This window comes from Colobus angolensis, unplaced genomic scaffold (assembly GCF_000951035.1).
Source record: "Colobus angolensis palliatus isolate OR3802 unplaced genomic scaffold, Cang.pa_1.0 Scaffold101, whole genome shotgun sequence".
Taxonomy (NCBI): Eukaryota; Metazoa; Chordata; class Mammalia; order Primates; family Cercopithecidae; genus Colobus; species Colobus angolensis.
The window spans coordinates 3,223,849-3,248,692 of record NW_012111031.1 but is presented as its reverse complement, the minus strand read 5'-3'; the positions used below and the strand labels follow the sequence as shown (position 1 = coordinate 3,248,692).

Sequence of the window (24,844 nt, the reverse complement as noted above, 5' to 3'; positions counted from 1 at the left end):
TTAAAATGGAGAATAATATCTATCCTGTTTTCCTCACAGATATTGTGAGAACCCACAGAGATGTTGGAAACCATAAAAACATTGAAGTATATACCATAAAAGTGCTTACATTAATACTACTATATTGGAAGAAATGCAGCCTTTTTTTTCTTAAAAAAAAAAAAAAAAAAAGACCAGAGTTCAAGCTTTATCCTCCAAAATTCTGTAAACATAGTATGTTTCCAGTAAACATTCAGTTTACTCAAAGGTTTTAGCATCTTTCTTGGCAAAGAGAATGCATATACAAATTTTCCATTCTTATTAACCTTTCAGTACAGTTCATATCCAGTGCCTCTGTCCCTTTTTGCAAGGGAAACCGATCATCTCTGTCGAACAACTTCAGCTGTTCTTTCCATAGTGGGGCAAAAATATGCAAAAAGTGCATTCCTTATGATTTTCTTTTTTCAAGGGGAAGACTGTTTCTGTATTTATAGTAATAAGGTCTACTTGTTGAGCTCATTGAATTTTAGGCCCTATACTTGCTTATTTTAAAAATCCTGTACAAACCTACCAGATATAAGGCGGTATTTTCATTTTACAGATGAACTATACTTCTGATTGACTTCCATATCTCTTCCTCTCTCACTTCTTGAGATCTCTTATGGACTAGTTGCTAGAAATACAAAGTGCAATGTATACTTTGAAGTAAGCCTTGGTGTGAAAGTTACCTAAGTTTGGTAAATTAGATTGTGTATGTTAATCAGCCTCTATCAGAAATGCTGGGAAAAAAAGGGTTGTATCTGTTTTTTTTCCTCAGAATCCATATTTTCATATATATTTGAACTTTTTAAAAGTTAAATGATTTCGCTTCTCTGTCTGCTTCTTCAGTGAGGGATTACTTTAATTGGTTTATGTATATTGTCTTTTAAACCTACAGACACATAATTTGGGAGGCGAAAAAATCTTACTTCTCTAGGGGTTCCAAACAGATATTTAAGTACACTTTAAATCACAGTTTACACTTTTATTAGAAAATAGGTATGTGCTTTGCTTTGTAGAAGTATGTGTCATGTACAGCAGCTACTTTTGTTGAGCCATAACTTGAAGAATTCGTTATTTCATTTACTTTAAAATCAGTTTTTCTTAAGATTTGCTTAAATAAAAAAGTGAAAAATCAAAATTTATGATTTTATTAGGTTTAAATCTTCTAGTTTTTTTTTTTTTGGTTTTCTTAAGACAGACATTCTCAATTATGCCTTTGTTCTTATGACTTGATTTTTTTCCGTGTAATATTTTCATTTGCAATATATACTTTAAAATAAACATTTTTAGCATAGTACCTTCATAGATTATGAAGTACCTTTTTGTTTCTTTAGTAATTATTAGGATCAGCTTTTCTCAATGCTTCAGATTGGTATTCCTTAAATGCCATAGTTTGTTAGCAATTTTGTTTTAATCACCTGAACCTTACTAAAACTGGCCTAATGTGTGTGATAGAGTAGCCTTTGGGTAAAATGTAGGGGCAACTGCCCCTGCAACCATCTTTTAGGCTGCTTCCGGGATATTTAAAAAACATGAATTTATTCCTATCATTCCCCAGTTTTAGAAATTGAAATCACAACACAATTCCTGCTGCCTTAATTATAATTTCCTTTGTCTTTGAGAGTCCATACTCTGTTAATATCCTATTGTATCAACATTTCTTACCTCTTTACAACTTTGTAATATAGTATAGAGAACATGTTTCACATTAGGCAGCCATAGGATTGTTGACTTCTCATACTGGCTATATAGAAACACGAGTGTGCTACTTTACCTGTGTGAGCCTTGGTTCCTTCATTTTACAGTGTAGTAATAATAGTAGCTGTCTCCTAATATAGACTACAAGAATTAAAAGATCCTATTTAGCATGACAAGTAAAATGCTTGCCATAGCATATTTATATCTAGAACTTTGACATACATGCCTAATCATTGTCACTCAGGCATCCTGCATATCATTCATTTATTCATTTGTCCATCATTTGTTGAACACTTAAAATGTCCTAGATACTTAGAATATGAATGTCGAATGTCACAAAAATGAATGTCACACTCTCTCCCCTTTAGAAATTTACAGAACAGGGCCGGGCGCGGTGGCTCAAGCCTGTAATCCCAGCACTTTGGGAGGCCAAGACGGGCGGATCACGAGGTCAGGAGATCGAGACCATCCTGGCTAACACGGTGAAACCCCGTCTCTACTAAAAATACAAAACCTAGCCGGGCGAGGTGGCGGGCGCCTGTAGTCCCAGCTACTCCGGAGGCTGAGGCAGGAGAATGGCGTAAACCCGGGAGGCGGAGCTTGCAGTGAGCTGAGATCCGGCCACTGCACTCCAGTCCGGGCGACAGAGCAAGACTCCGCCTCAAAAAAAAAAAAAAAGAAATTTACAGAACAGGATGAGAGATAATGATATGTAAATAAATACATATTTTTAAATAATTAAAATGTGTCGGGTCTTTTCACTTGTATGAGTCCTTCCTGTCTTTTAATATTTAACTGTTAATTGTTTCCATAATACTGACAGAATATCTGGTTGTATGTATCATACTGCAATGTATATATATATTTTTACTTGTCTAAATCAGCTATTCAACTATGAACTCCTTGAGTTTGACAAGTACTGCTGGAGTCAGCAACTTTTTTTTAATATAAGAGAAGATAGTAAATATTTTAGGCATTGTGGGCCATATGGGCTCAGTTGCAACTACTTAAACTGTGCTATAGGAGCACAAAAACAGCCATAGAAACAATGGACGTGACCATGTTCCTATTAAACATCATTTACGAAACTAGGCAGCAGACCATATTGGGCCTACAGGCTTTAGTTTGCTAACCTCTGCAATGCTGCATGCATACCCTGTGCTTGACAAATAAAAGGCACTTAGTAAATAATATGATTAATAGGTATTAAACACTTTGTATGTTCTGGGTGCTATTGCAAAAAACTTTACATGTATAAGTTTACTTAAGCCTTACAACATCTCTCTGCAGTAGATACTATCATCACCAAATGTCATAGAGTAATAATAGAAGTAGTTTCATTAAAAGGTAGGAACATGACGTTGGTCCAAAAGTCTTAGGCAATACATTAAGAACAAGAAAAATAACCTGTAAAGAAAGGGGGGAAATGTTTCACTATTATTATTTAGAGTTGATGTGACTGCTTACAAATACAAATAAATATAATACAAATACAAATAAAAAATACGAGATAATGGAAAATGATTTGAGTTAAAGAATTTCAGTAAGCTGACTGGCTATAAAATAAAGTTAGAAAATTCATTAGCCTTCTTATACAATAACCAACTATGAAATAGAGTAATAAGAAGTAGAAGCCTAAACCGTAAAATACTTAAGATTTTAAAATGTATAAAAGCTATGTGAAGAAAACTGCAAAAAGATGTGAATGGATGGAAGAATATTCCTGAATGTGTCAACTTAATGCTATAAAAATGGCAGCTTTTACTAAATTATTCTGCCAAGTCAATGTAGTTCTAATCAGAAATTCAACAGGATTTTAAAAATGGAACTTGACAAACTGATGGTTCCAGTTTTGAGAAGGGAGCTTGCACAAGAATGGCCAAGTAAATTTCAAAAAAAAGTATAATAAATGGGAATATACCCATCAAAGGTCAAAACATTATAAAATTACAAGTATTAAAATAAGAATTTGGGGTAGGAATAGGCATATTGATCAAAGGAATAGAATAATAAATTCAGGAGAAGATCCAAGGGTAAAGAAGAATTGTATGATAAATGAATGAGTAATGGAAGAACTAGTCTATAAAGCATCTAATTGAAGTAAATCTGTCTAATTGAAGTAAAGATAGTTGGGTACCCACTTCATGACACTCTCAAAACTAAGTTTCAGGTGGACTAAATGGTTTTGTTTTGTTTTGTTTTTTGTTTTTGTTTGTTTGTTGTTTGTTTTTGAGTCTCGCTCTGTCGCCAGGCTAGAGTGCAGTGGTGTGATCTCGGCTCGCTGCAAGCTCTGCCTCCTGGATTCAAGCAATTCTCCTGCCTCAACCTCCCGAGTAGCTGGGCTTACAGCTGCTCACCACCACGCCCAGCTAATTTTTGTACTTTTAGTAGAGACAGGGTTTCACCATTGGCCAGATGGTCTCTATCTCTTGACCTTGTGATCCACCTGCCTCGGCCTCCCAAAGTGCTGGGATTACAGGCGTTAGCCACTGTGTCCGGCCCCAGCTGGACTAAATGTTGATAAATAAAAAATGTTTATTATTATTTTTTATTATACTTTAAGTTCTAGGGTACGTGTGCACAATGTACAGGTTTGTTACATATGTATACATGTGCCGTGTTGGTGTGCTGCACCCATTAACTCGAATGACAAAACTTTTAAAAGTTAATTTAAAAAACTGTTGGAGTAGAGAAGGCTTTTAAGTGAGACATCAAACTTAGATGCCATTTAAAAAGGAAGGCAAGCAATAGACTGGGATAAAATATTTGACATGTAATAGACAGAATTAATATTCAAGGTATATAAGCTGTAACTACAAATCAATATGAAAAAGATAACCTGATGGAAAATGGGAAAGAATGTAAGCAGGAAATTTATAGAGGTAGAAATACAGGTAACCTGTTAAGTTTTGAAGGAATATTATTGAACTGAATATAAATAGCTTCATCTTTTTAGGAGAAAAATTTGGCAGTATCTGTCCATTTTAAATGTACATTCTCCTGAACCAGAAGTTTTATTTCTATATGTCTGTAATATAGAAATGCTATCATACGTTAATAGAGAGTATTGCATGATTATTCCATGCAGAGGAGAAAGTGTATGAAGGGATACTGGAAGTAGTAAGGTCATCATTAGAACAGTTAAATTATGGTGTGCCTTTATACCATAATATTAGATACTTATGAAAAAACATAACATAGACATAGATGTACTTCTTAAGATATTTTACATGAAAGGGCAAGATACATATAATACATACACAAAGACGCAGTTCATACACAAAAAAGTACAATACACAAAAGCAGTGTATGTGATTTCACTTATGTAACAACCAATCCCAGAAAACCTAATACACAAGTAAGTGCAGAGAAAAAGACTGGAAGGGTACACCACAGTTGTTAGCCATAGAAATAGAAGCTGGATTAGGGGTCAGGAAAGAGTTAAAAACAATGTTTGTATGTATATTTTCAAGTATAAGCAAGTACAGCCTTGGTGATATAACAAACATAACAACACATGCAAGGCTTTGTTATGATTGGTCCTGATTAGGTCCTTTCCTTCTGGGTGGACAGCTTTGATTTATGTCAGTTTTCCCTGCATAATTTTTAATAGCACTTCCTTTCACTTGCAGAAGCTTCCCAGTTGGTGTCTGAAGTCATTGGTGTTTTTAGAAATAGCAATTTCAGTATAGTGTTGGATCTGAAATGGTGTTAAAGTGGGTTAAAGAAGTGAGAATTCTATCAGTGACTCTTAACCTCTATAACCACAACTGCCAACCAAGACAAAATAAAGTGCTTTTTATTTTCAGAGTTTCTGTTATAAAAACACTGCTTTTTTAATATAAAGTTATAATTTTGAATGTGGTTTTTTCAAGTCCCATATTTCTGAATATTTTGATCCTCCCCTTTAATATTAGAACCTAATATTTTAAGACAGTTAATGATAGAGGTCAAGAGAGGAATCAGAAGCTTGAGAGGAAGACAGAGTAAAGAGAACTAAGTTGCTTTTTTTTTTTTTTTTGAGATAGCATCTCACTCCGTCACCCAGGCTGTAGTGCAGTGGCATGATCTCAGCTCACTGCAACCTCCGCCTCCCGGGTCCAAGTGATTCTCCTGCCTCAGCCTCCCGAGTAGCTGACACTAGAAGCATGTGCCACCAGACCCGTCTAATTTTTTGTAGTTTTTAGCAGAAATGGGGTTTCACCATGTTGGTCAGGCTGGTCTCGAACTCATGATCTCGTGATCTGCCCACCTCAGCCTCCCAAAGTGCTGGGATTACAGGCATGAGCCACTGCGCCTGGCCCGGAAGATTTTTTAAAAGAAGTTGAAGGAAGACAAGTATGATTAGAGGCACTCTTTAACCAAGGCATAGTTGTAGATTTATAAACAAAGAGTCTAGTCGTCTCTGAAAGGACTACTTTAAGGACTACTGGATTCTGCAGACAAATCTACTTATAGGAAATAAATGTTTCTTGATTTTATTATGATATGGTAAAATTATTTTGGAGGAATTAGTGAAGGAAACATGTTAATATGTTTAAGTTATAGTAATACAGCAGCTTTTACACAGGAACTCTCAAACTTTCTGTGTGAATTTAGTTACCAGTATATTACGGTGGCCAGAAAATATTCAGAAACTACAGGTTTAATCTTCAGTCCAAAAATCACACTGATAGGTATAACTAAGAATTTGAAGTTCTACAAAAGCAAAGTTAGCAATCTATAATATAAAAACTACAATTTTGTATAATACTTATAAAAAGGACAATAAAATATTTGGAAGTGAAAATAGGATTGTCTTAGGTATAATTGCCTTTTGGCTCTAAAGGGTAGCCTGTGTGCTCCAAAGATGCTAGACACCTAGAGCTATATGTGGAACTTAAGAAGATGTTACTTAAAAAAAGAAAAACTGATCTGTGTGCACACTATCAGTCCTTTAATGGATTGGGGTTCGTTTCTTGGAAGCAATTCTTTCTCTCTTGTTTCCATAGTTTCCTGACTGGAAGTATCTTTTTGATCAAGATTTCCTTTGAAGTTTTTAACAGAATTTTCATGTTAGTATTAAGGTATAGTTTCTTAGTGGGAGAATGGGGGCTGTATCTCCTAAATGCTGAATTAAATTTAAATTTAGTATATCTGACTAAGAAGGGTAAGGACGGTGGCTCTAAATGCCCCCTTCCCTTTTAAACCTGTCTTCACTTAAGGGACATAAAAGAGTGAGGCTTATCCATCCTACCCATACTACCCTTTCCTTCTTTCCAGTGGCAGTGGGATTGGAGAAGAATAAGATAAATAAGTTATAGTAAATTTGTTGCTAACAATCTGTATAAATTATTGATTTCCTTATAAGTGTATGAATACATTCATTAGGTTAAATTGTTGATATTTTAAAGTTTTTGACCTCAGTGGCAATTTCATATGGTTTGAACTATTGCATTACAAAACTATGGCTATAATCACTGCCCTATATATAAAAATGTTATTGCACTTAAACGAAAATACATTATAACTTATTTAAATAGCATAAATTTGTGCGCGCTTTGGCAGCACATATGCTAAAATTGGAACGATGCAGAGGAGATTAGCATGGCCCCTGCGCAAGGATGACACACAAATTCATGAAGCGTTCCGTGTTTTTCAGACTCTAAACCAACAAAGATAAAAAAAGAAAAAGAAGAGCATTACATAATGGTAAAGGGCTCAATGCAACAAGAAGAGCTAACTCCTCTAAATATGTATACACCCAATACAGGAACACCCAGATTTATAAAACAAGTTCTTAGAGACCTACGAAGAATCTTAGACTCCCACCAGTAATAGTGGGAGACTTTAACACTCCACTGTCAATATTAAATCAATGAGACAGAAAATTAACAAGGATATTAAGGACTTGAACTCAGCTCTGGATCAAGTGGACTTGATAGTCGCCTGCAGAACTCTCCACCCCAAAGCATAAATTCATAAACAGCACATCACTGATGAAATGTAACATCCAAGCCAAATTGGAATGTTTATGAATACACCTACTTTAGCAACAGGTAAAGCCAAAAATATTGTTACTGCAGATATGTATCATTATACATTAAAGGGTTAAACAACCTTCTTCGGAATCTAAATTGCATATGAGAATGATAAAAGCCATAATGTAGTAATTTATAATTTAAAAGCTTGTAGTATGGCCAGGTGCTTGACTCATGCCTAATAGTCCCAGGACTTTGGGAGGCTGAGGTGGGAGGATTGCCTGATCTCAGGAGTTTGAGACCAGCCTGGCAACATAGCAAGACCTTGTTTTTACTAAATAATAAGTAAATAAATAAGTAAGCCAGGCATGGTGGCACATATCTGTAGTCCCACTACTTTGGAGGCTGAGGTGGGAGAATTGCTTAAGCCCAGGAGCCTGCAGTGGGCCATGATTGTGTCACTGCACTCCAGCCTGGGTGAGAGAGTGAGAACCTGTCTCAAAAAAAAAAAAAAAAAAAAAGCTTGTAGTAATTTGTAAGTTAAAGTTAAAGCTATCAGACATGAAAACCTTAGAGAATGAGAACTGTCTCAAAAAGAAAAGCAAAGAAAGCTTGTAGTAATTTATAAGTTAAAGCTATCAGACATGAAAACCTTAAGTGTTCAGCAAAATACTGATAAACATATACATTTAAGGAAACTACGCAGGGCTGGAGAAAGAGCCAACTAAAAAGATTGTATATAGAACAGTATCCAAACTCACACAGGGCCAGAAGAAGTGCCTGTTTCCACTAGCTAGAACAGAAAGCCTCATAATTTACAAGGCATTCAGTAGAGTACTCTGGAGGGTTTTGCATTAGTAGTGGGGAAAAATTAATTACATATTAAATGCAACTCTGTTCTTGCCTAATCCATCGTAAAACCAAGTCCTAAAGAATCAAACTTTGTCTTAGTCCCTTAGCCACATCTTAGAACAAATCTTGAGATTATTTATAGAAATACAAAAATATCCAACAGCCAACAACATAAAGTTGACATTATCTTACATTCAGTTCAACTTACTGAGTCTGCAAAGAAGCAGGAAAATACAAACCATATTGAGAAAAATCACTTGAAATTGGCCTTCAAATGATACTGATGATGATAGTTATTAAAACAGTTATGACTGTTAGAGAAGCTAACAAAAAGATTGAACATGTTAAATAGAGACACTGTCTAGATTAAAATTAAGTGTCAAAGACATACTACATTAATAGCATGTTAGACTTTGTCAAAGGAAAGATTAGTGTACATGAAGATATAGCAATAGAAACTATCCAAAATGAAGCACAGAAGAAAGAAAATAGAATTTGGAGACAATAACTGAAAAAATATTTGAAGAAATAATGGCCATTTTCCAAAATAGATATAAACTATAAACCAATAAGCACAATAAGCATAAGAAAGATGAATAAAACTCTACTAAGACACATCATAATCAAATCACTTAAAGAGAATTTTTTTTTTTTTTTTTTTTGCGGCGAAGTGTTGCTCTGTCACCAGGCTGGAGTGCAGTGGCACTATCTCGGCTCACTACAACCTTCACCTCCCAGGTTCAAGTGATTCTCCTGCTTCAGCCTCTCGAGTAGCTGGGATTACAGGTGCAAGCCACCACTCCTGGCTAATTTTTGTACTTTTATTAGAGATGGGGTTTCCCCATGTTGGCCAGGATTGTCTCGATCTCTTGACCTCATGATCCGCCCACCTTCGCTTCCCAAAGTGCTGGGATTACAGGCGTGAAACACCGTGCCCGGTCCATGAAAGAAATCTTAAAAGCAGCCAAAGAAAAACCAGGACAAAGATAAAGGTGACATCAGATCTGTCATTAGAAACAATGTAAGCTAGAAGACAATGAAGCAATATCTTTAAAACATTTTTTTGCAAAAACTGTCAACCTGGGACTTTTTACCCAGGTAGACTATCTTCCAAAATAAAGGCAAAATAAATATTTCAAATATACAAAAGCTGAAATAATTTATCACTTTCATTTCTGAACTAAAAGACATGTTAAATAGAGTCCTTCAAACAGAAGGAAAATTAAATCACATGGAAACTTGGTCACAAGGAGTTCAGAGTACTGTACATGGTAACTACCTGGGCAAATATATACGATTTAGAAAAAAAATTATTATTTAAATGTCTTTGAAAGACAAATGACTGTTTAATATAAAAATGATGACAGTTGTCAGGTGTGGTAGCTCATGCCTGTAATCCCAGCACTTTGGGAGGCCAAGGCAGGCAGAATGCTTGAGCCCAGGCATTTGAGAGCAGCCTGGGCAACATGGTGAAATCCTGTCTCTCCAGAAAAAAAAAAAATACAAAAATTAGCCAGGCATGGTGGTACATGCTTGTAGTCATAGCTGCTCGGAAGGCTAAGGTGGGAGGATCGCTTGAACCCAGGAGGTAGAGATTGCAGTGAGCCAAGATCACACCACTGCATTCTAGTCTGGGCGATAGAGACCCTGCCCTCCCCTCCAACTCCCTAAAAAAATGGCAATGTGAGGTTTAAAACATGTAAAAGTAAAATATGCAATAATAATAGCAAAAATCCCAGAGAAATTGCAGATTTATTATTGAAAGGTTCTGATACATATTCCTGAAGTAGTATATTACTTAAAGGTATACAGTAATAAGTAAAAGAGGTGTATTATAAACTTTAAAGAAACCGCTCAAGTAACCAAGAGTTGTAGCCTATAAATCAAGAGAGAGGAGATGGTATAATAGGAAATAATTAAAAATGAAGCAGATAAAGAGGGAAAAGGGACAAAGAACATTTGAAACAAATAGCAAGATGATGATGTAAATCCAATCATATCAACAATCACATTACATATAAATGGCCTAAATACTACAATTAAAAGCCAGGGATTGTTGTATTCAATATTTTTTTTTAAATTAAGACCCAAATATTTCACATCTACAGGAAATCCACTTTAAGTAAGTTAAAAGGATGGAAAAAGATATACCATGCTTACACTATCCAAAAGAAAACTGAAATCACTAAGTTAAACCGGAAGTTAGGTTACAGAACAAAAAATTCATACCAGGGATAAAGAGGATTATTTCATATTAATAAAGGGATTAATTAAGAAGGCATACAGTTATAAGTATTTATGCATTTAATATAGGAACTGGCCTGGGGGCAGTGGCTCATGTTTGTAATCCCAGCTCTTTGGGAGGCTGAGGGGGTTGAATCACTTGAGTTCAGGAGTTCGAGACCAGCCTGGGCAATGTGGTGAAACTCTGCTCTACAAAAAATACAAAAATTAGCTGGTGTGGTGGCACATGCCTGGAGTCCCAGCTACTAGAAAGGCTGAGGTGGGAGGATTGTTTGAACTTGGGAGGTTGAGGCTGCAGTGAGCTATGCTTACACCACTGCACTCCAGCCTGAGTGACACAGCAAAAACCCTGTCTCAAAAAAAAGGAAAAAGAAAAAAAAAAGAGAGTGTTTCTAAATATATGCTGAAACTTGCAGAGAGAAATACAGATGGTCTTTAATTCATGATGAGGTTATGTCTCGATAAACCTAACTTGTTAAAATATATCAAAAATGCATTTAATTCACCTAATCTACTGAATATCATAGCTTAGCCTAGCCTATCTTAAATGTGCTCAGAACACTTGTATTATCATATGGTTGATGAACAAAATCATCTAACACAAAGCCTATTTTATAATAAAGTGTTGAATGTCCCTTGTAATTTATCAAATACTGAAAAGTGGAAAACCGAATGGTTGTATGGATACTTATGTATGGTTTCTACTAACTGTGTATCTCTTTTGCTCCATCAGAAAGTCCAAAAATTGTAAGTTGAACCATCACAAGTTGGGGATTGTCTGTACATAAATATGCAATTTTAGCAGAGATTTCAATACCCCTCTCAATAAATTAATAGAAAGTAGAAAGAATGTAAAGCCTAAAACTATGAAATTTCTTTAAAAAACATAGGAGAAAATCTCTGTGACCTTGCATTAGGTGAAGATTTCTTAGGTATAGCCTTGAAAGCACCATTTATAAAATGGCAAATCGATAAATTGTACTTTATCATAATTTAAAACTTCTCTTCAAAAGACATTGGTAAGAGAATATAAAAGCAAGCTACAGACTGGGAGAAAAAATATTTGTAAATCACTTATCTAGTAAAGGACGGGTATCCAGAATATATAAAGCACTATCAAAATATATTTAAAATATATAAAGCACTATCAATAATAAGAAAACAGTCTAGTATTATGGACAAAATAATCAAACAAATAGTCAACCAAAAATATACCTGGATGACAAATAAGCACATGAAAACAACATCATTGTTCATGGAAATGCAAAGGCTCCAGTTTACAGATAGTAGGAAAATATGAGAGATGATGGGTGGGTTCATTATCTTAATTACAGTAATAGTTTCACAGGTGTATTTATGTGTCAAAATTTATCCAATTGTACACTTTTAAACGTGCAATTTGATATATGTCAGTTATACCTCAGCAAAACTATTTCAAAAATCAAGAGTAGTTGACACATTGTATTAGGTTAGTGCAAAACTAATGGTGGTTTTTGCCCTTGCTTTCAATTAAAAGTACCCTTGTACCATTAAAAGTAATGGCAAAAACCACAATTACTTTTGCACCAAACACGTAGTTATGACAACTACTTGGTGCATGTTTGTTTAATACATTTAACTAATTACTCTTGCCATTTCAACTTTCAACAAAGTTGAAAGTTTCAACTTTGTTCTGCAGGAAATAGCAATTTCAATCTGAGGATAGTATATCATACTCTCCTAGTATATCGATTTGACCGTAATATCCAAAGGCAATTAAAAATTCTTCATTAAACTTGATTCCTTTACAAATACTTTCTTATCCTTAGGTCAGTATTTTCATCTGTTTCTAGTTGAAGGATAATGTATTCACATCTGGGATGAGGCTTTCCAGAATGAGGTATACACCTTACATTGTTACCAACTTTACATCCTTATTATCAGTTAGTACTTAATGTAAAAATTTATTTAGTCTTAGATTTGTGTTGTCCAAAGACTAGCAGCATCAGCCTAACCTGGGAACTTACTAGAAATGTGGTTGACTGGGCCCCACCACATACCTGTTGAATCAGAAACTCTGTGTGTGTGGCCCAGGAATCTGTTTTAATAATCCCTGTGGGTGATTCTGATACATACCAGGATTTGAAAGCTGTGATCTTAGAGCAACAATAGGACTTTAGATTCTTAGATACTTATAGTAGTTTCATTTTTAAAAATCTCATATGATAGCACACTTAAGATTTGTACATTTCTGGTGAAAGGAATTTGGCAAAAAAAATTTTAATGAAGATTCGTACATTTTATCATACATGAACTTTTGTTTTAAGGAACTAAAATTTTGAATGCTAGTCACATGCAGAAGTGTTTAGGGGTGAAGTATACCAATGTCTGCTACTTTGAAGTGCGTTAAAAAAAGATCACTAGAGGAATATATGCAATTAAAACCTGTCAATTTTAGAAACTAGGTGACAAGTATATGGGTGTTTACTGTTCAGTTATTTCAGCTTTTCTGTAGGTTGAAAAAATTCTCATAATGTGAAATCCTTCCTTGACTCCTTTTAACATTTTTGATCAAGAGAGTGAAATGTGCCCGGAATGTGCTCTTAGGCAAAATAATGGTAGATAGTAATGAAGTTTTAATATCTTAACAGCAATTAAGAATAAAGATATAGAAAACTGTGTTTCACTAGATTGATAATACATTTGTTAATCTTAGAAATTGGCTATTTGAGATTTTTCTAATCAAATTAAAATTGGTTATTAAAGTGTGATCTTGCTGATGTTCTTTAAATTACCTCCATTGATTATCTCTTGATATATCCAGATGAAAAGATTCATCAGCTCTATATGATCTAGTTAAAGTCACTTTTAAGGACAGATGCAAATTATTGATTTTTTCATAAATAAAAAATAGACTAATGTGGTCTTCAGAAATAAAAAAATTACTTTTAAAACATTAAAGTCATGACAATCAAATGGATAGTACTTAGATTAAAAGAGGTTTTTTTTTTTTTTTTTTTAAGGCGGAGTCTCGCTCTGTGGCCCGGACTGGAGTGCAGTGGCCAGATCTCAGCTCACTGCAAGCTCCGCCTCCCGGGTTTACGCCATTCTCCTGCCTCAGCCTCCTGAGTAGCTGGGACTACAGGCGCCTGCCACCTCGCCCAGCTAGTTTTTTGTATTTTTAGTAGAGATGGGGTTTCACCGTGTTAGCCAGGATGATCTCGATCTCCTGACCTCGTGATCCGCCCGTCTCGGCCTCCCAAAGTGCTGGGATTACAGGCTTGAGCCACCGCGCCCAGCTAAAAGAGGTTTTTAAAGACATAGCAAATAGTAGTGTGCACATCTAATACAAATCCTGATTCAATCAAGTTTTAATAAAAATTAACAAGACAATGCAAAATTTGAACACTGACTGCATATTTGATGATTTAAGGAATTGTTAAAGTGTATGTATGGTAATGGTTTTGTAATTATGTTTTAGAAAGGAGTTCCTATCTTTCAGAGATACATATTGAAATATTTGCAAATGAAATTTTGGAATGTCCTAGTTGTGTTTCATAATACTACAAGACAGGAAGTGGGGTATAGATGAAACTAGACTGGTCATGAGTTAAAGCTGGGTGATGAGTACATGGGGTTCATTATACTATTATGTTTACATTGGTGTATGTTTGAGATTTTCCACAATTCAAGGTTTTAAGAAAGATGTAGGTTAAATTTAACTCTTACAGCATGATCTGAGAGCGAAATTATCACTTATTACAGTGTTTCAGTGAGAAAATATTTTCCAATTATATCTGACTTTGAAACAAATAATAATAATAACAATAATAAATTCTCAATATGTTGCCCAGGCTGGTCTCAAACTCCTGGGCTCAAGTGGTCCTCCTGCTTCAACTTCTCAAAGTGCTGAGATTACAGTCATGAGCCACTGTAAGGGTCAAAGGCCTTTTTATTTGTTTCTTTCATTAAATTATCAGATATATCTGATTTCTAACAGAATACTGCAAAGCAGCCTATTTCTTGATTGAGGACTGCCTTTTTTATTTTTTTTTTAGCATAACACTCTTAGTTGTAGCCTTTTTTTGTACCAAATGTACTGTTTTATACTTCCAATATCCAAAGAAATGAAAAAAGTGAGCATGGGGGAGAGAAAGAAAAGCAAGGAACTGGATTAAGCATAAATCTTTTGAATTATAAAATGTCTTTTTAAAAATTTAATATCAGTCATTGAAAATGATTGATGGCACTGTCTTCTTACCATACTCCTCCCTTCTTTCTTTCTCTACCAATATACATTTCTTTTATAAATATAGAAGAAAAAAGCAAGATTGCCTATTATGTCTTCATAAAATTTCACATTAACATATGGAAATTTAAGGTGAACTGAAGTAATGCATGTAATTATATTTTTAAGAGCCATTTTTCTGCAGTACAGTTGACATCAAAGAGGGTAATTCAAAGAATTAATTAGTTTTGGCCAAAATATAAAATAACCTAATATCCTGTTCTTATTGTTAAATACAATCTATGAAATACTTGTTTTAGGTTTCTGATAAGAAATGATAAGATAATTTTGCAGAGTGACTCCCATGACTTTCATCTCAGGAAATTCCACCACAGGTAATTTCAAATACCTTATTTTTAGTCTACTGTAGTCAAGTTTAGAAGATAAAAAAATCCAAACGTTAAAAATGAAATAGAAGTCTACATTGGAAAAATACACTTTAGGATATCAGTTCATGAGATAAATTAGTAATCTGGATAAAGTTCAAGTTCTAGCAAAATTTATTTAAATTATCCTGAAAGGGTGCTTAGATGGTTGAGAAGCCAAATATGTGTGGTTGCCTATGGCTCTTCAAGACTATTAATTTTTAAATCAAAATTTTGATGGTGGTATGAACCATATTCATATTACAAGAAAAAGCCTTGAGAAATAGAGAAAAATGGTTACATAATCTCACCATCTTGATACAATTGCTACTGTAATTCTAATATTTTTATGTAACATTTTGTTCATATGTGTATTTTTAAAAACTCCTAAATTCTAGAGTTAAATGACTAAAATTCCTTGGAGTGTAGTCAGCCTTCCATTTCTGGGAGTTTCACATCCACGGAGTCAAGCAACCATGGATCGAAAATATTTGGAAAAAAATGGATTGTTCCATCTGTACTAAATAAGTACAGACCTTTTCATTATTCCCTGAACAATACAGTATCACTATTTATATAGCATTTATATTATATTAGGTATTATAAGTCATATAGAGATGATTTAAAGTATACAGAAGAATGTGCATAGGTTATATGCAAATACTACACCATTTATATAAGGAGCTTAAGGTTTTGTGGATTTTGGAATCTTTGGGGATCCTGGCACCAGTCCTCTGTAGAAACCAAGGAACAACTGCATATGATAGTCTTGTGGTTTCACAAATGGCTCTGGAGACCTATAGTTTTTAGTTTGAATCAGACACATCAGAAAACCGCATCAAAAGACATTGGATTTCAGCAGGGCGTGGTGGCTCACACCTGTAATCCCAGCACTTTGGCAGGCCTAGATGGGCGGATCATTTGAGGTCAGGAGTTTGAGAGATAGTGAAACCCCATCTCTATTAAAAACAAAAAATTAGCTGGGCGTAGTGTTAGGTGCCTGTAATCGCAGCTACTTGGGAGAGAGAGACAGGAGAATTGCTTGAACCCAGGAGGCAGAGGTTTCAGTGAGCCAAGATCGCACCACCGCCCACCAGCCTGGGTAACAAGAGCGAGACTCTGTCTCAAGAAAAAAAGACATTGGATGTCTCAATCTAAATGTACAGATTTTTCCTATCAGCACTTCAGTTATGCTATTGCTGTAATCCAAGATGTAATCCCGCTTTGCATTTTCCCACATGCTTTGTAGACAAAAAGAACTGAAGTTTCAAACCCCAGACCAAGCTTATTCTTGTAAGATATCTACCTTAGTTTCTAGGTCTAAGCTGTTGTCATCATGTATATAACAAATCTAGGTGAATTAACAGATACAAATAATAAGGTTAAGGAAGAAAACTAGCAGAATACATGTGTAAGGAAACAACAGATTCAGAATTATGTCCCTGACTGAGTGAGAAAGCATCTAATAGTGTTATGAACTGAATGTATACCTCCCAAAATTCATACATTGAGCCCTAACCACCAATGTGACAGTATGTGGAGGTGGGGCCTTTGGAGATAATTTGGCTTAGATGAGATCATGAGCATGGGGTCCCCATGATCAGATTAGTGTCCTTTATAAGACGAAGAAGAGACCTGAGCTCGCATGCTCTCTGCCTTGAGGACAAAAGGAGAAGGTAGCCATCTGAGAGCCAGAAAGAGGGCTCTTACCAAAAAGCCAACCATGCTAGCACCCTGATCTTGGACATCTTTGCCTCCATAACTGTTAAAAATTATGTCTGTTGTTTAAAGCACCCAGACTGTTATTTTGCTATGGTAGCCTAAGTTGATTAAGACAGTAATTGGTACTAAGAAATAGGGGATTGCTATAACAGGTACCTAAAAATGTGGAAGTAGCTTTGGAACTGTATAATGGGTAGAGGCTGGAAAGGTTTTGAGGTGTGTCCATTAAAAAAAAAAAAAAAAAAAAAGCCGAGATTGCTGCAACCAGACTGCTAGGGGCAATTCCAGTGAGGGCTCATAGAGAAAAGAGGAGAGCTGGAGAGAAAGCCTCCATCTTCAAGGAGGACACAAATAATCATGAACAGAATGTTGTTTGAAACATGGGTGATAGGCCATTCTGATGAGGTCTTGGATGGAAATGAGGAGCATGTTTTGCACAATGGAGAAAAGGCAATTCTTGTAATAAAGTGGCAAACAATTTGACTGAATTGTGTTTATGTTCCAGTGTTTTCTAAAAGGGAGAACTTGTGAACTATTAAATTGGGTATTTAGGTAAAGAGATTTCTAAGCCAAGTGTTGAAGGAGCAATTTGATTGCTCTTCACTGCTTATTCAGGTTGAGCATCCCTAATTTAAAAATCCAAAATATCAAAAATCTAAAACTTTCTGAGCTTTGACATGATGCCACAAGTGGAAAATCCCATCATGTGATGGGTTGCAGTTAAAATAATCAAAGCTTTGTTTCATGCACAAAATTATTTAAAATATTATGTAAAATTACCTTCTATGTAGGATGTATATAAAACATAAGTGAATTTCATGTTTAGACTTGAGTTTCATCCCTGAGGTATTTCATTATGAGTTTGGTCCCAAGCATTTTGGATAAGGGATAGTCAACCTATAGTAAAATGTAAAAAGAGAGAAATTAATTGAATAAAGAATTATTAAGCAATAAGGCACCAGAACTTAAAGATCTGGAAAATTCTCAGCATCTCCATATTACAGAAATGCGAAAGAACATTTGGAAGAGAACATCAAAGGTGTGGCTGGCTGACCATTTGCTAAGGAGATTAGTGTGGGTGTAAACCATGGACCTAATCAGCCATCTTAACTGAAGCCAGGAATAGAGACGGAATTATATTAGAAACACTGCCAGCTGAGATTAAAGGAAATAGAGAACATGGGATAGAATGAAGGAAGGCTGTGAACATGCATGATCATTTCAGAAAAGGGAGAAGGACTCCAAAGGCAATTCAGAGTCATCAGGGCTACTACTCCCACTACAGATCCAAAGTGCATGGGCCCATAGGGCGAGGCTCCTTCCACCTCAGCTTTAAAGGGCAGGACTGCCCCACAGCAGAGCCTCATGGGAAGGTCCCTGTGAGAGTGCTGCATGGTCAGGGCTCCACCAAGCAGAAGGGACAGGTCACCTCACTGAGCCATGGGAGTGATGCTGCCATTTCAGTGTCTGGAAGGCAGGACCATTACTCCAGTGGATATGGAAAGTAGAGCATTGAATCAAAGATGATGATTCTCAAGCCTTAAGATCTAACGGTATTTGCCTTGGTAGGTTTTGGACTTGCTTGGGACATTCCACCCCTTTCTTTCTTCTGATTTATCCCTTTTGGAGTGGGAATGTCTGTGCTGTGCCTGTCCCACCATTGTCTTTTGCAAATATGTAACATATCTGGTTTCACAAAAGCTGGAAAGGAATTTTGCCTTAGGACGAATTGTACCTCTACCTTCACCCATATCTGATTTAGGTGATACTTAGATGAGACTTTGGACTTTAGAGTTGATACTTCAATGAGTTAAGACTTTGGGGGCTGTTGGGATAGAATGAAAATGACATGAATTTTGGAAGGTCAGGGGCCGAATATTAAAGACTGAATATTAGTGTCTCTCCGGAATTCATATGTTGAACCCCTAACCCCCAAAATGATAGTATTAAGAGGTGGAGATTTGGGGAGGTAATTACTGAAAATAGTTAGGCTTAGATGAGTTCATGAGGGTGAAGCTCCCATGATGTGATTAGTGTTCTTGTATAAGAAGAGTGAGAGACCCAAGAGTGTCCTTTCTCCCTCATGTGAGGCAACAGCCAGAAGATAGCCATCTGAAAGCCAGGAGGAGGATTCTTACAAAGAACCAAATCTGCCAGCACCTAGATCTTAAAATTCCCAACCTCCAGAAGTGTGACCAATAAATGTCTGTTGTTTCAGTTTTTTTTTTTTTTTTTTTTTAAGTAGCAGACCAAGTTAAGACAGTTTGTAAATGTTTTCTCCCATTCCATAGAATACTTCTTTACTCTGTTGATTGTGTCTTCTGATGCACAAAAGTTTCTAAGTTTAAGTCCCATTTGTCTGTTTTTGCCTTTGTTACGTGTGCTTTTGCCATCATATCCAAGAAACAATTGCCAAATCCAAAGTCATGAAGCTTTTCCCTGTGTTTTCTTCTAGAAGTTCTACAGTTTGGTTCTTACATTTGGATCTTTAATCCATTTTGAGTTAATTTTTGTATATAGTGTAATATAATCCAAATTCATTCTTTTGCATGTGGCTATCTAGTTTTTCATACATCATTTGTTGAAGAGACTGTCCTTTCCTCATTGAATGATCTTGGCACCCTTATTGAAGATTATTTGGTCATATATGCTAAGGATTTATTTCTAGGCTCTCTATTCTATTTCACTAGTCTATTGTCTTCCTTTATGCCAGTACCACACTGTTTTGATTCCTATGGCTTTGTAATATGTTTTGAAATCAGGAAGTGTGAGTCCTTCAAGTTTGTTTTCCTTCAAAATTGTTTTGGCTATTTGGGATCCCCTGAGATACTAGAATTTTAGAATGGATTTTTCTTTTCCTACAAAATAAGCTATTGGGATTTTGATAGGGATTGCATGGAATCTGCAGATTGCTTTGGATAGTATGGACATCTTAACAATATGAAATCTTTCACTTTGTGAACGTGGGTGTTTTCTGCATTTGTGTTTTTAATTTCTTTCAGCAGTGTTTTGTAGTTTTCAGTGTATGGCTTTCACCTCCTTGATTAGGTTTATTCCTAAGTATTTTATTCTTTTGGTTGCTATTGTAAATGGAATTTTTTAAATTTCTTTTTCAAATTTTCATTGTTATATATACAAACAATGGATTTTTATGTGTTGATTTTGTATTCTGCAACTTTGCTGAATTCACTTATTAGTTCTAACAGTTTTTTTTGTGTGTGTGTGTAATCTTTAGGGTTTTCTGCCTGTAAGATTATATTATCTGTGAATAGAGGTAATTTTATTTCTTCTGTCCAGTTTAGATGCCTTTTATTTCTTTTTCTTGCTCAGTTGCCCTGGGTAGAACTTCCAGTACTGTGTTGAATAGAAATAGCAAAAGTGAGCATCCTTGCCTTTTCCTATCTTAAAGGAAAAACTTCCAGTCTTCCACCAGTGAGTGTGATCTTTCCTGTAGGTTTTTCATATACGGCCTTTATTTTGTTGAGGTATATTTCTTCTACTATTAGTTTATTGAGTTTTTTATTATGAAAGGGTGTTGAATTTGTCAAATGCTTTTTCTACATCAGTTGAGATGATCATGTGGTAACTTTAACCTTTAAAAATAATTTTTTGAAGGATATATACATAAAGAAGTGCATATATGATCAGTATACAGCTTAGTGAATAACTTAATGGTAATCATCACATAACAGCCCCCCAGGTCCAGACATAGTAGTACCATCACCCAAGGAACTGCCTTCATGCCTTGCCCGTGTTCCCATCGTTTCTTCCTTGTCAAAGGCAACCACTGTCCTGACTCTTAATACCATAAATTGTTTTTTTCTGTTTTTCAACCTCCTGTAAATAAAATTGTGCAGCCTGTATTCTTCTGTGTGTTTTTCATGAATGTTGTGTTTGTGAGATTTATCCACGTTGTTTCCTGTATCCACGTTGTTTCCTGTATCACTAGTTCATTAATTTTTATTGTTGCATATAGTCCATTGAATGAAACAGCCACAGTTTATTTACAGAGGACCTATAGGACTATTAACAAGTAATGGCTCCTATGAGCCTTCTTGTATCTACCAGGAATCTAATAGCTGGATCATACCTGGGTCATAGAGGATGAATATGTTCAACCTTAGTAAATAATGTCAAACTTTTCCTAAGTGATTTTACGAATTTTCATTTCTGTTCCATATGAGTTTGCCTCCATAACTTCATTATCACTTGATAGTCTTTTTCATTTCATTTTATTGGCCTCTTGCATTTCCACTTTTTTTATTTTTGAGACAGGGTCTCGCTCTATCGCCCGGGCTGGAGTGCAGTGGCATGATCTCGGCTCACTGCAACCTCCACCTCCCAGGTTCAAGTGATTCTCCTGCCTCAGCCTCCCGAGTAGCTGGAATTACAGGCACTTGCCACCACACTCAGTTAAGTTTTTTATGTTTAGTAGAGACAGGGTTTCACCATGTTGGCCATGCTGATCTTGATCTCCTGACCTCAAGTGATCTGCCTACCTCAGCCTCCCAAAGTCCTGGGATTACAGACATGAACCACTGCACCCAGCCACATTTCTGCTTTTGTGGAGAGTCGATTCAAGTCTCTTATTATTTTTCTATCTTTTTTAAAAAATAATTTGTAGGAGGCTGGTATATATTCAAAATGTATACTCTTTGTTAGTTGTATATGTTGTAAATATCTTTTTTCAGTTTGTGATTTACCTTTTCATTCTCTTAAAGCTTTTTAAAAGAAATTACAGTTAATTCTAATGAAATCCAATATATTGTTTTTTCTTTATGTTTTAAGAAATATATTTTATATCTTGTTTAAGAAATCTTTCTCTGTCCCAAGGTTATGTGAAGATATTCTTCTGCGTTATCTTTTAGGACCTTTTCTTTGGTTAAACCTTGTATGTTCAGATCTGCAACCTCTTTTACATTTAAAACAACATTGTTTAATTTGACACTAATTAAAATATTAGACTTACAAAAAAAAAAGTTGCAAGAATAGTACGAAGATATCCAGGTTTTTTTCACCCAGAGTCTGCAAATGTTTATTTATGTATTTTGCAAGATTCCACATGCGACACTGATCCAAACATTAATATTTCACATTATTGCTACATAAATAAATGTTGACATATCAACAGTGATATGCTGGAGCTATCTTAACTTGTGTACAAAAGTTGGTTGTTAAAATTCAGGAATTTGCAGGTCAGTTTAAAATCATTGGTAGTTTGAAGTGGGCTGTGGCAGGGAAGTATTTACTCTGTGGACGTTAACACATGCTGTAAGTTATTTCTATTCTTTTAAAAAAATACATCAAATATTACATTATAAAAAATAAAAATTAGTGTATAACTAAAACTAAGAGGCTGTTTGAGGTCACAAGATAAGACTAGAATGTAGAAAGTGAGTAGTAACAAAATTAGAAGTAATTTATTGAAGGAAGAAACTGACAGTATTCTCTACAGAAGGAATGAAAGGAATGTCTGGTTTCTAAATGCCAGCATTTGAGTTGCAGGGTAAAAGTTTTGAATTTGCAAGCTTAAATAAAACCAACTACTTTGGGTGTGATAGATATGGCCATACAATAAACCAATTTATAAATGAAACTTTAGTGTGTTCTAGTTTTAAAAAGACTAAAATGAAAGACAATACCTTAGGCAAATTGACCAATGTGTTGAAAATTTTAAAAAGGTAATGACTTAAATGGAATGGTAAATATTGAAATATAGCATGTGGCTCTATACCCAGTCTCTAATAGCACTAGTATTGGAATTAAGTTGAAGATTCAAAAGAAAATCTGTATTTCTATTTGTAAAACTACCAGTCCATCTCTTGAAACAAAACTTTGGTTATATCTTCATTGTTACATTCTAAAATTAAAATAATAATGGCGGCCTGCAGTTTTAGCTGAACCTAGTGTATAGAATATTGCAAATAGAATAAAATGACAGAATTTAAATGGCTCAGTGGTTTTTATTTTTTAAAATTTATTAAGAAAATTGAATTGCCTACAAAATCTCTCTTGTTAATCCCAAATTAGCTTCTTGGAAATGTTTCTTACACTAACTGTTGTGATATGCAAGTGGGAGAAATAATACATTTATTGTTTCTCATAATTCTTTGTATATTCCACAGAACAACATTATTAGACAAGATTTAAAGTACTTAGTGATTTTATTGGACTTTAAGTAATATAGGAATACAGGTTATGCCAGAAGTTAGATTTGCATTAGTTTATATATAAACATGTTTAAAGAATATGCATTTTCATGAGACAGTTAAATAATATAAAATAACACATTTTATATTATTGTGGTATTAATTATGAAATCTTTAAGTAGATACCTATACTGAATAATTTTTAAGACATTATAGTAGTTGTTGTATATCTACATGAAAAATTATTTTCAAGCTAAATCAACTTGTGAGGTTCGGCAGATTCAGGATTTTAAATAAATAACATGAATTTAATCTCTTATAAAAGTTAACCCTCTTGACACTACTGAATTGTAGAATGCTGTAAACATTCCAAAATGTTTATTTAAATTTTCAATATAGATTCAGTGTATTTATTATTATACTCAATTTGCTCATCTTGAAATGTAATTTGCTGATGTTTTATTAGTTAACTTTGTATATGATAGACTAATATTGCTTACATTATCTTTTACTTTTATTTTTGTATGTGGTACTGTCTGTACAGTTAAAGATTTCTAAATGTATATGTTTTTTCATTGAAATTACTGATTTATTGTAAATAGGTATCACTTAGAAAAGAGTAATACAACCAAAATAAATAATATAAGAGCTTGAAACTTCAAACTTGAAGGTTCTTCAATAATCCTGAGCAGATTTTTCTACCATTGTGTTTTGTCTGAGGAATCAGTGAAAAATCATTATTATTCTTGTGTTGCTCCTAGAGACAGATAGGGTGATGAGGGGGATTCAGTCTTCATAATTACCTTGTCTGCCCATAGAAAAAAATTAGTGACAGTTGCCTCACTGAATCACTGTATTTTAGTGCCTATCCCAGTGTTTAGATTAAGTAGTGGTGGTTAAATTAAATAAAATATTATATAGAGATGGAAGGGGTGGAGAGACAGACATAGAATTTAAATAGAGCCTGCTGATATTCTCTTTAATATATAAACTTACTGACTACTTTGACAAACAAAGTAATTTGAATTGTAAGAAATGTATTTCCTTAAATGACTTATTGATTGGAAAAAAAGTAGTCAACAGAGTAGTCTAGAATTTCTTTTGACAAGAATATCTTTTTAGGTTAAAAAATGAAACATCTTGAATGTACAATGTTTTACTATATTTTAAGGATGTACTTACAAATGACTATATATGTTTGTTTTTCAGAGTTGGAGCGTTATTCAGTATATTAATGTCTTATTGATAATGGCAGAACATCCACCACTACTGGATACAACTCAGATCTTAAGTAGTGATATTTCTCTTTTGTCTGCCCCTATTGTAAGTGCAGATGGAACACAACAGGTAAGAAAACTGAAATATTTATTTATGTTGAATACACATATATTTATGCAAAATTTAAAACAAATCACAATAGTGAGTTCCTGTTAATTCGTGTTTTAAATTCCCAGTTCAAAATGTTGTTCAGTTTTATAAGATGATAAACATAATGAGACTGTTTTTGAAGTCTCTTCTAAAATGTCTTGTGAATTAATGGTCAGATTTCTTTTTTTTTTTTTTTTT

General features: G+C 34.6%; 1 protein-coding gene across 2 annotated transcripts in view; it reads left to right on the top strand.

Moving 5' to 3' along the window:
• The window catches only part of FNDC3A (fibronectin type III domain containing 3A), a 216,032-nt gene that overhangs the window by 5,653 nt on the left and 185,535 nt on the right, over positions 1-24,844 (top strand). For both annotated transcript variants that reach the window (XM_011939495.1, XM_011939501.1), the window contains exon 2: positions 24,488-24,625. In XM_011939495.1, coding sequence (XP_011794885.1) covers positions 24,527-24,625 — 99 coding nt within the window. In that variant the 5' untranslated portion in view covers positions 24,488-24,526. The remainder of the gene's footprint in view (positions 1-24,487; positions 24,626-24,844) is intronic.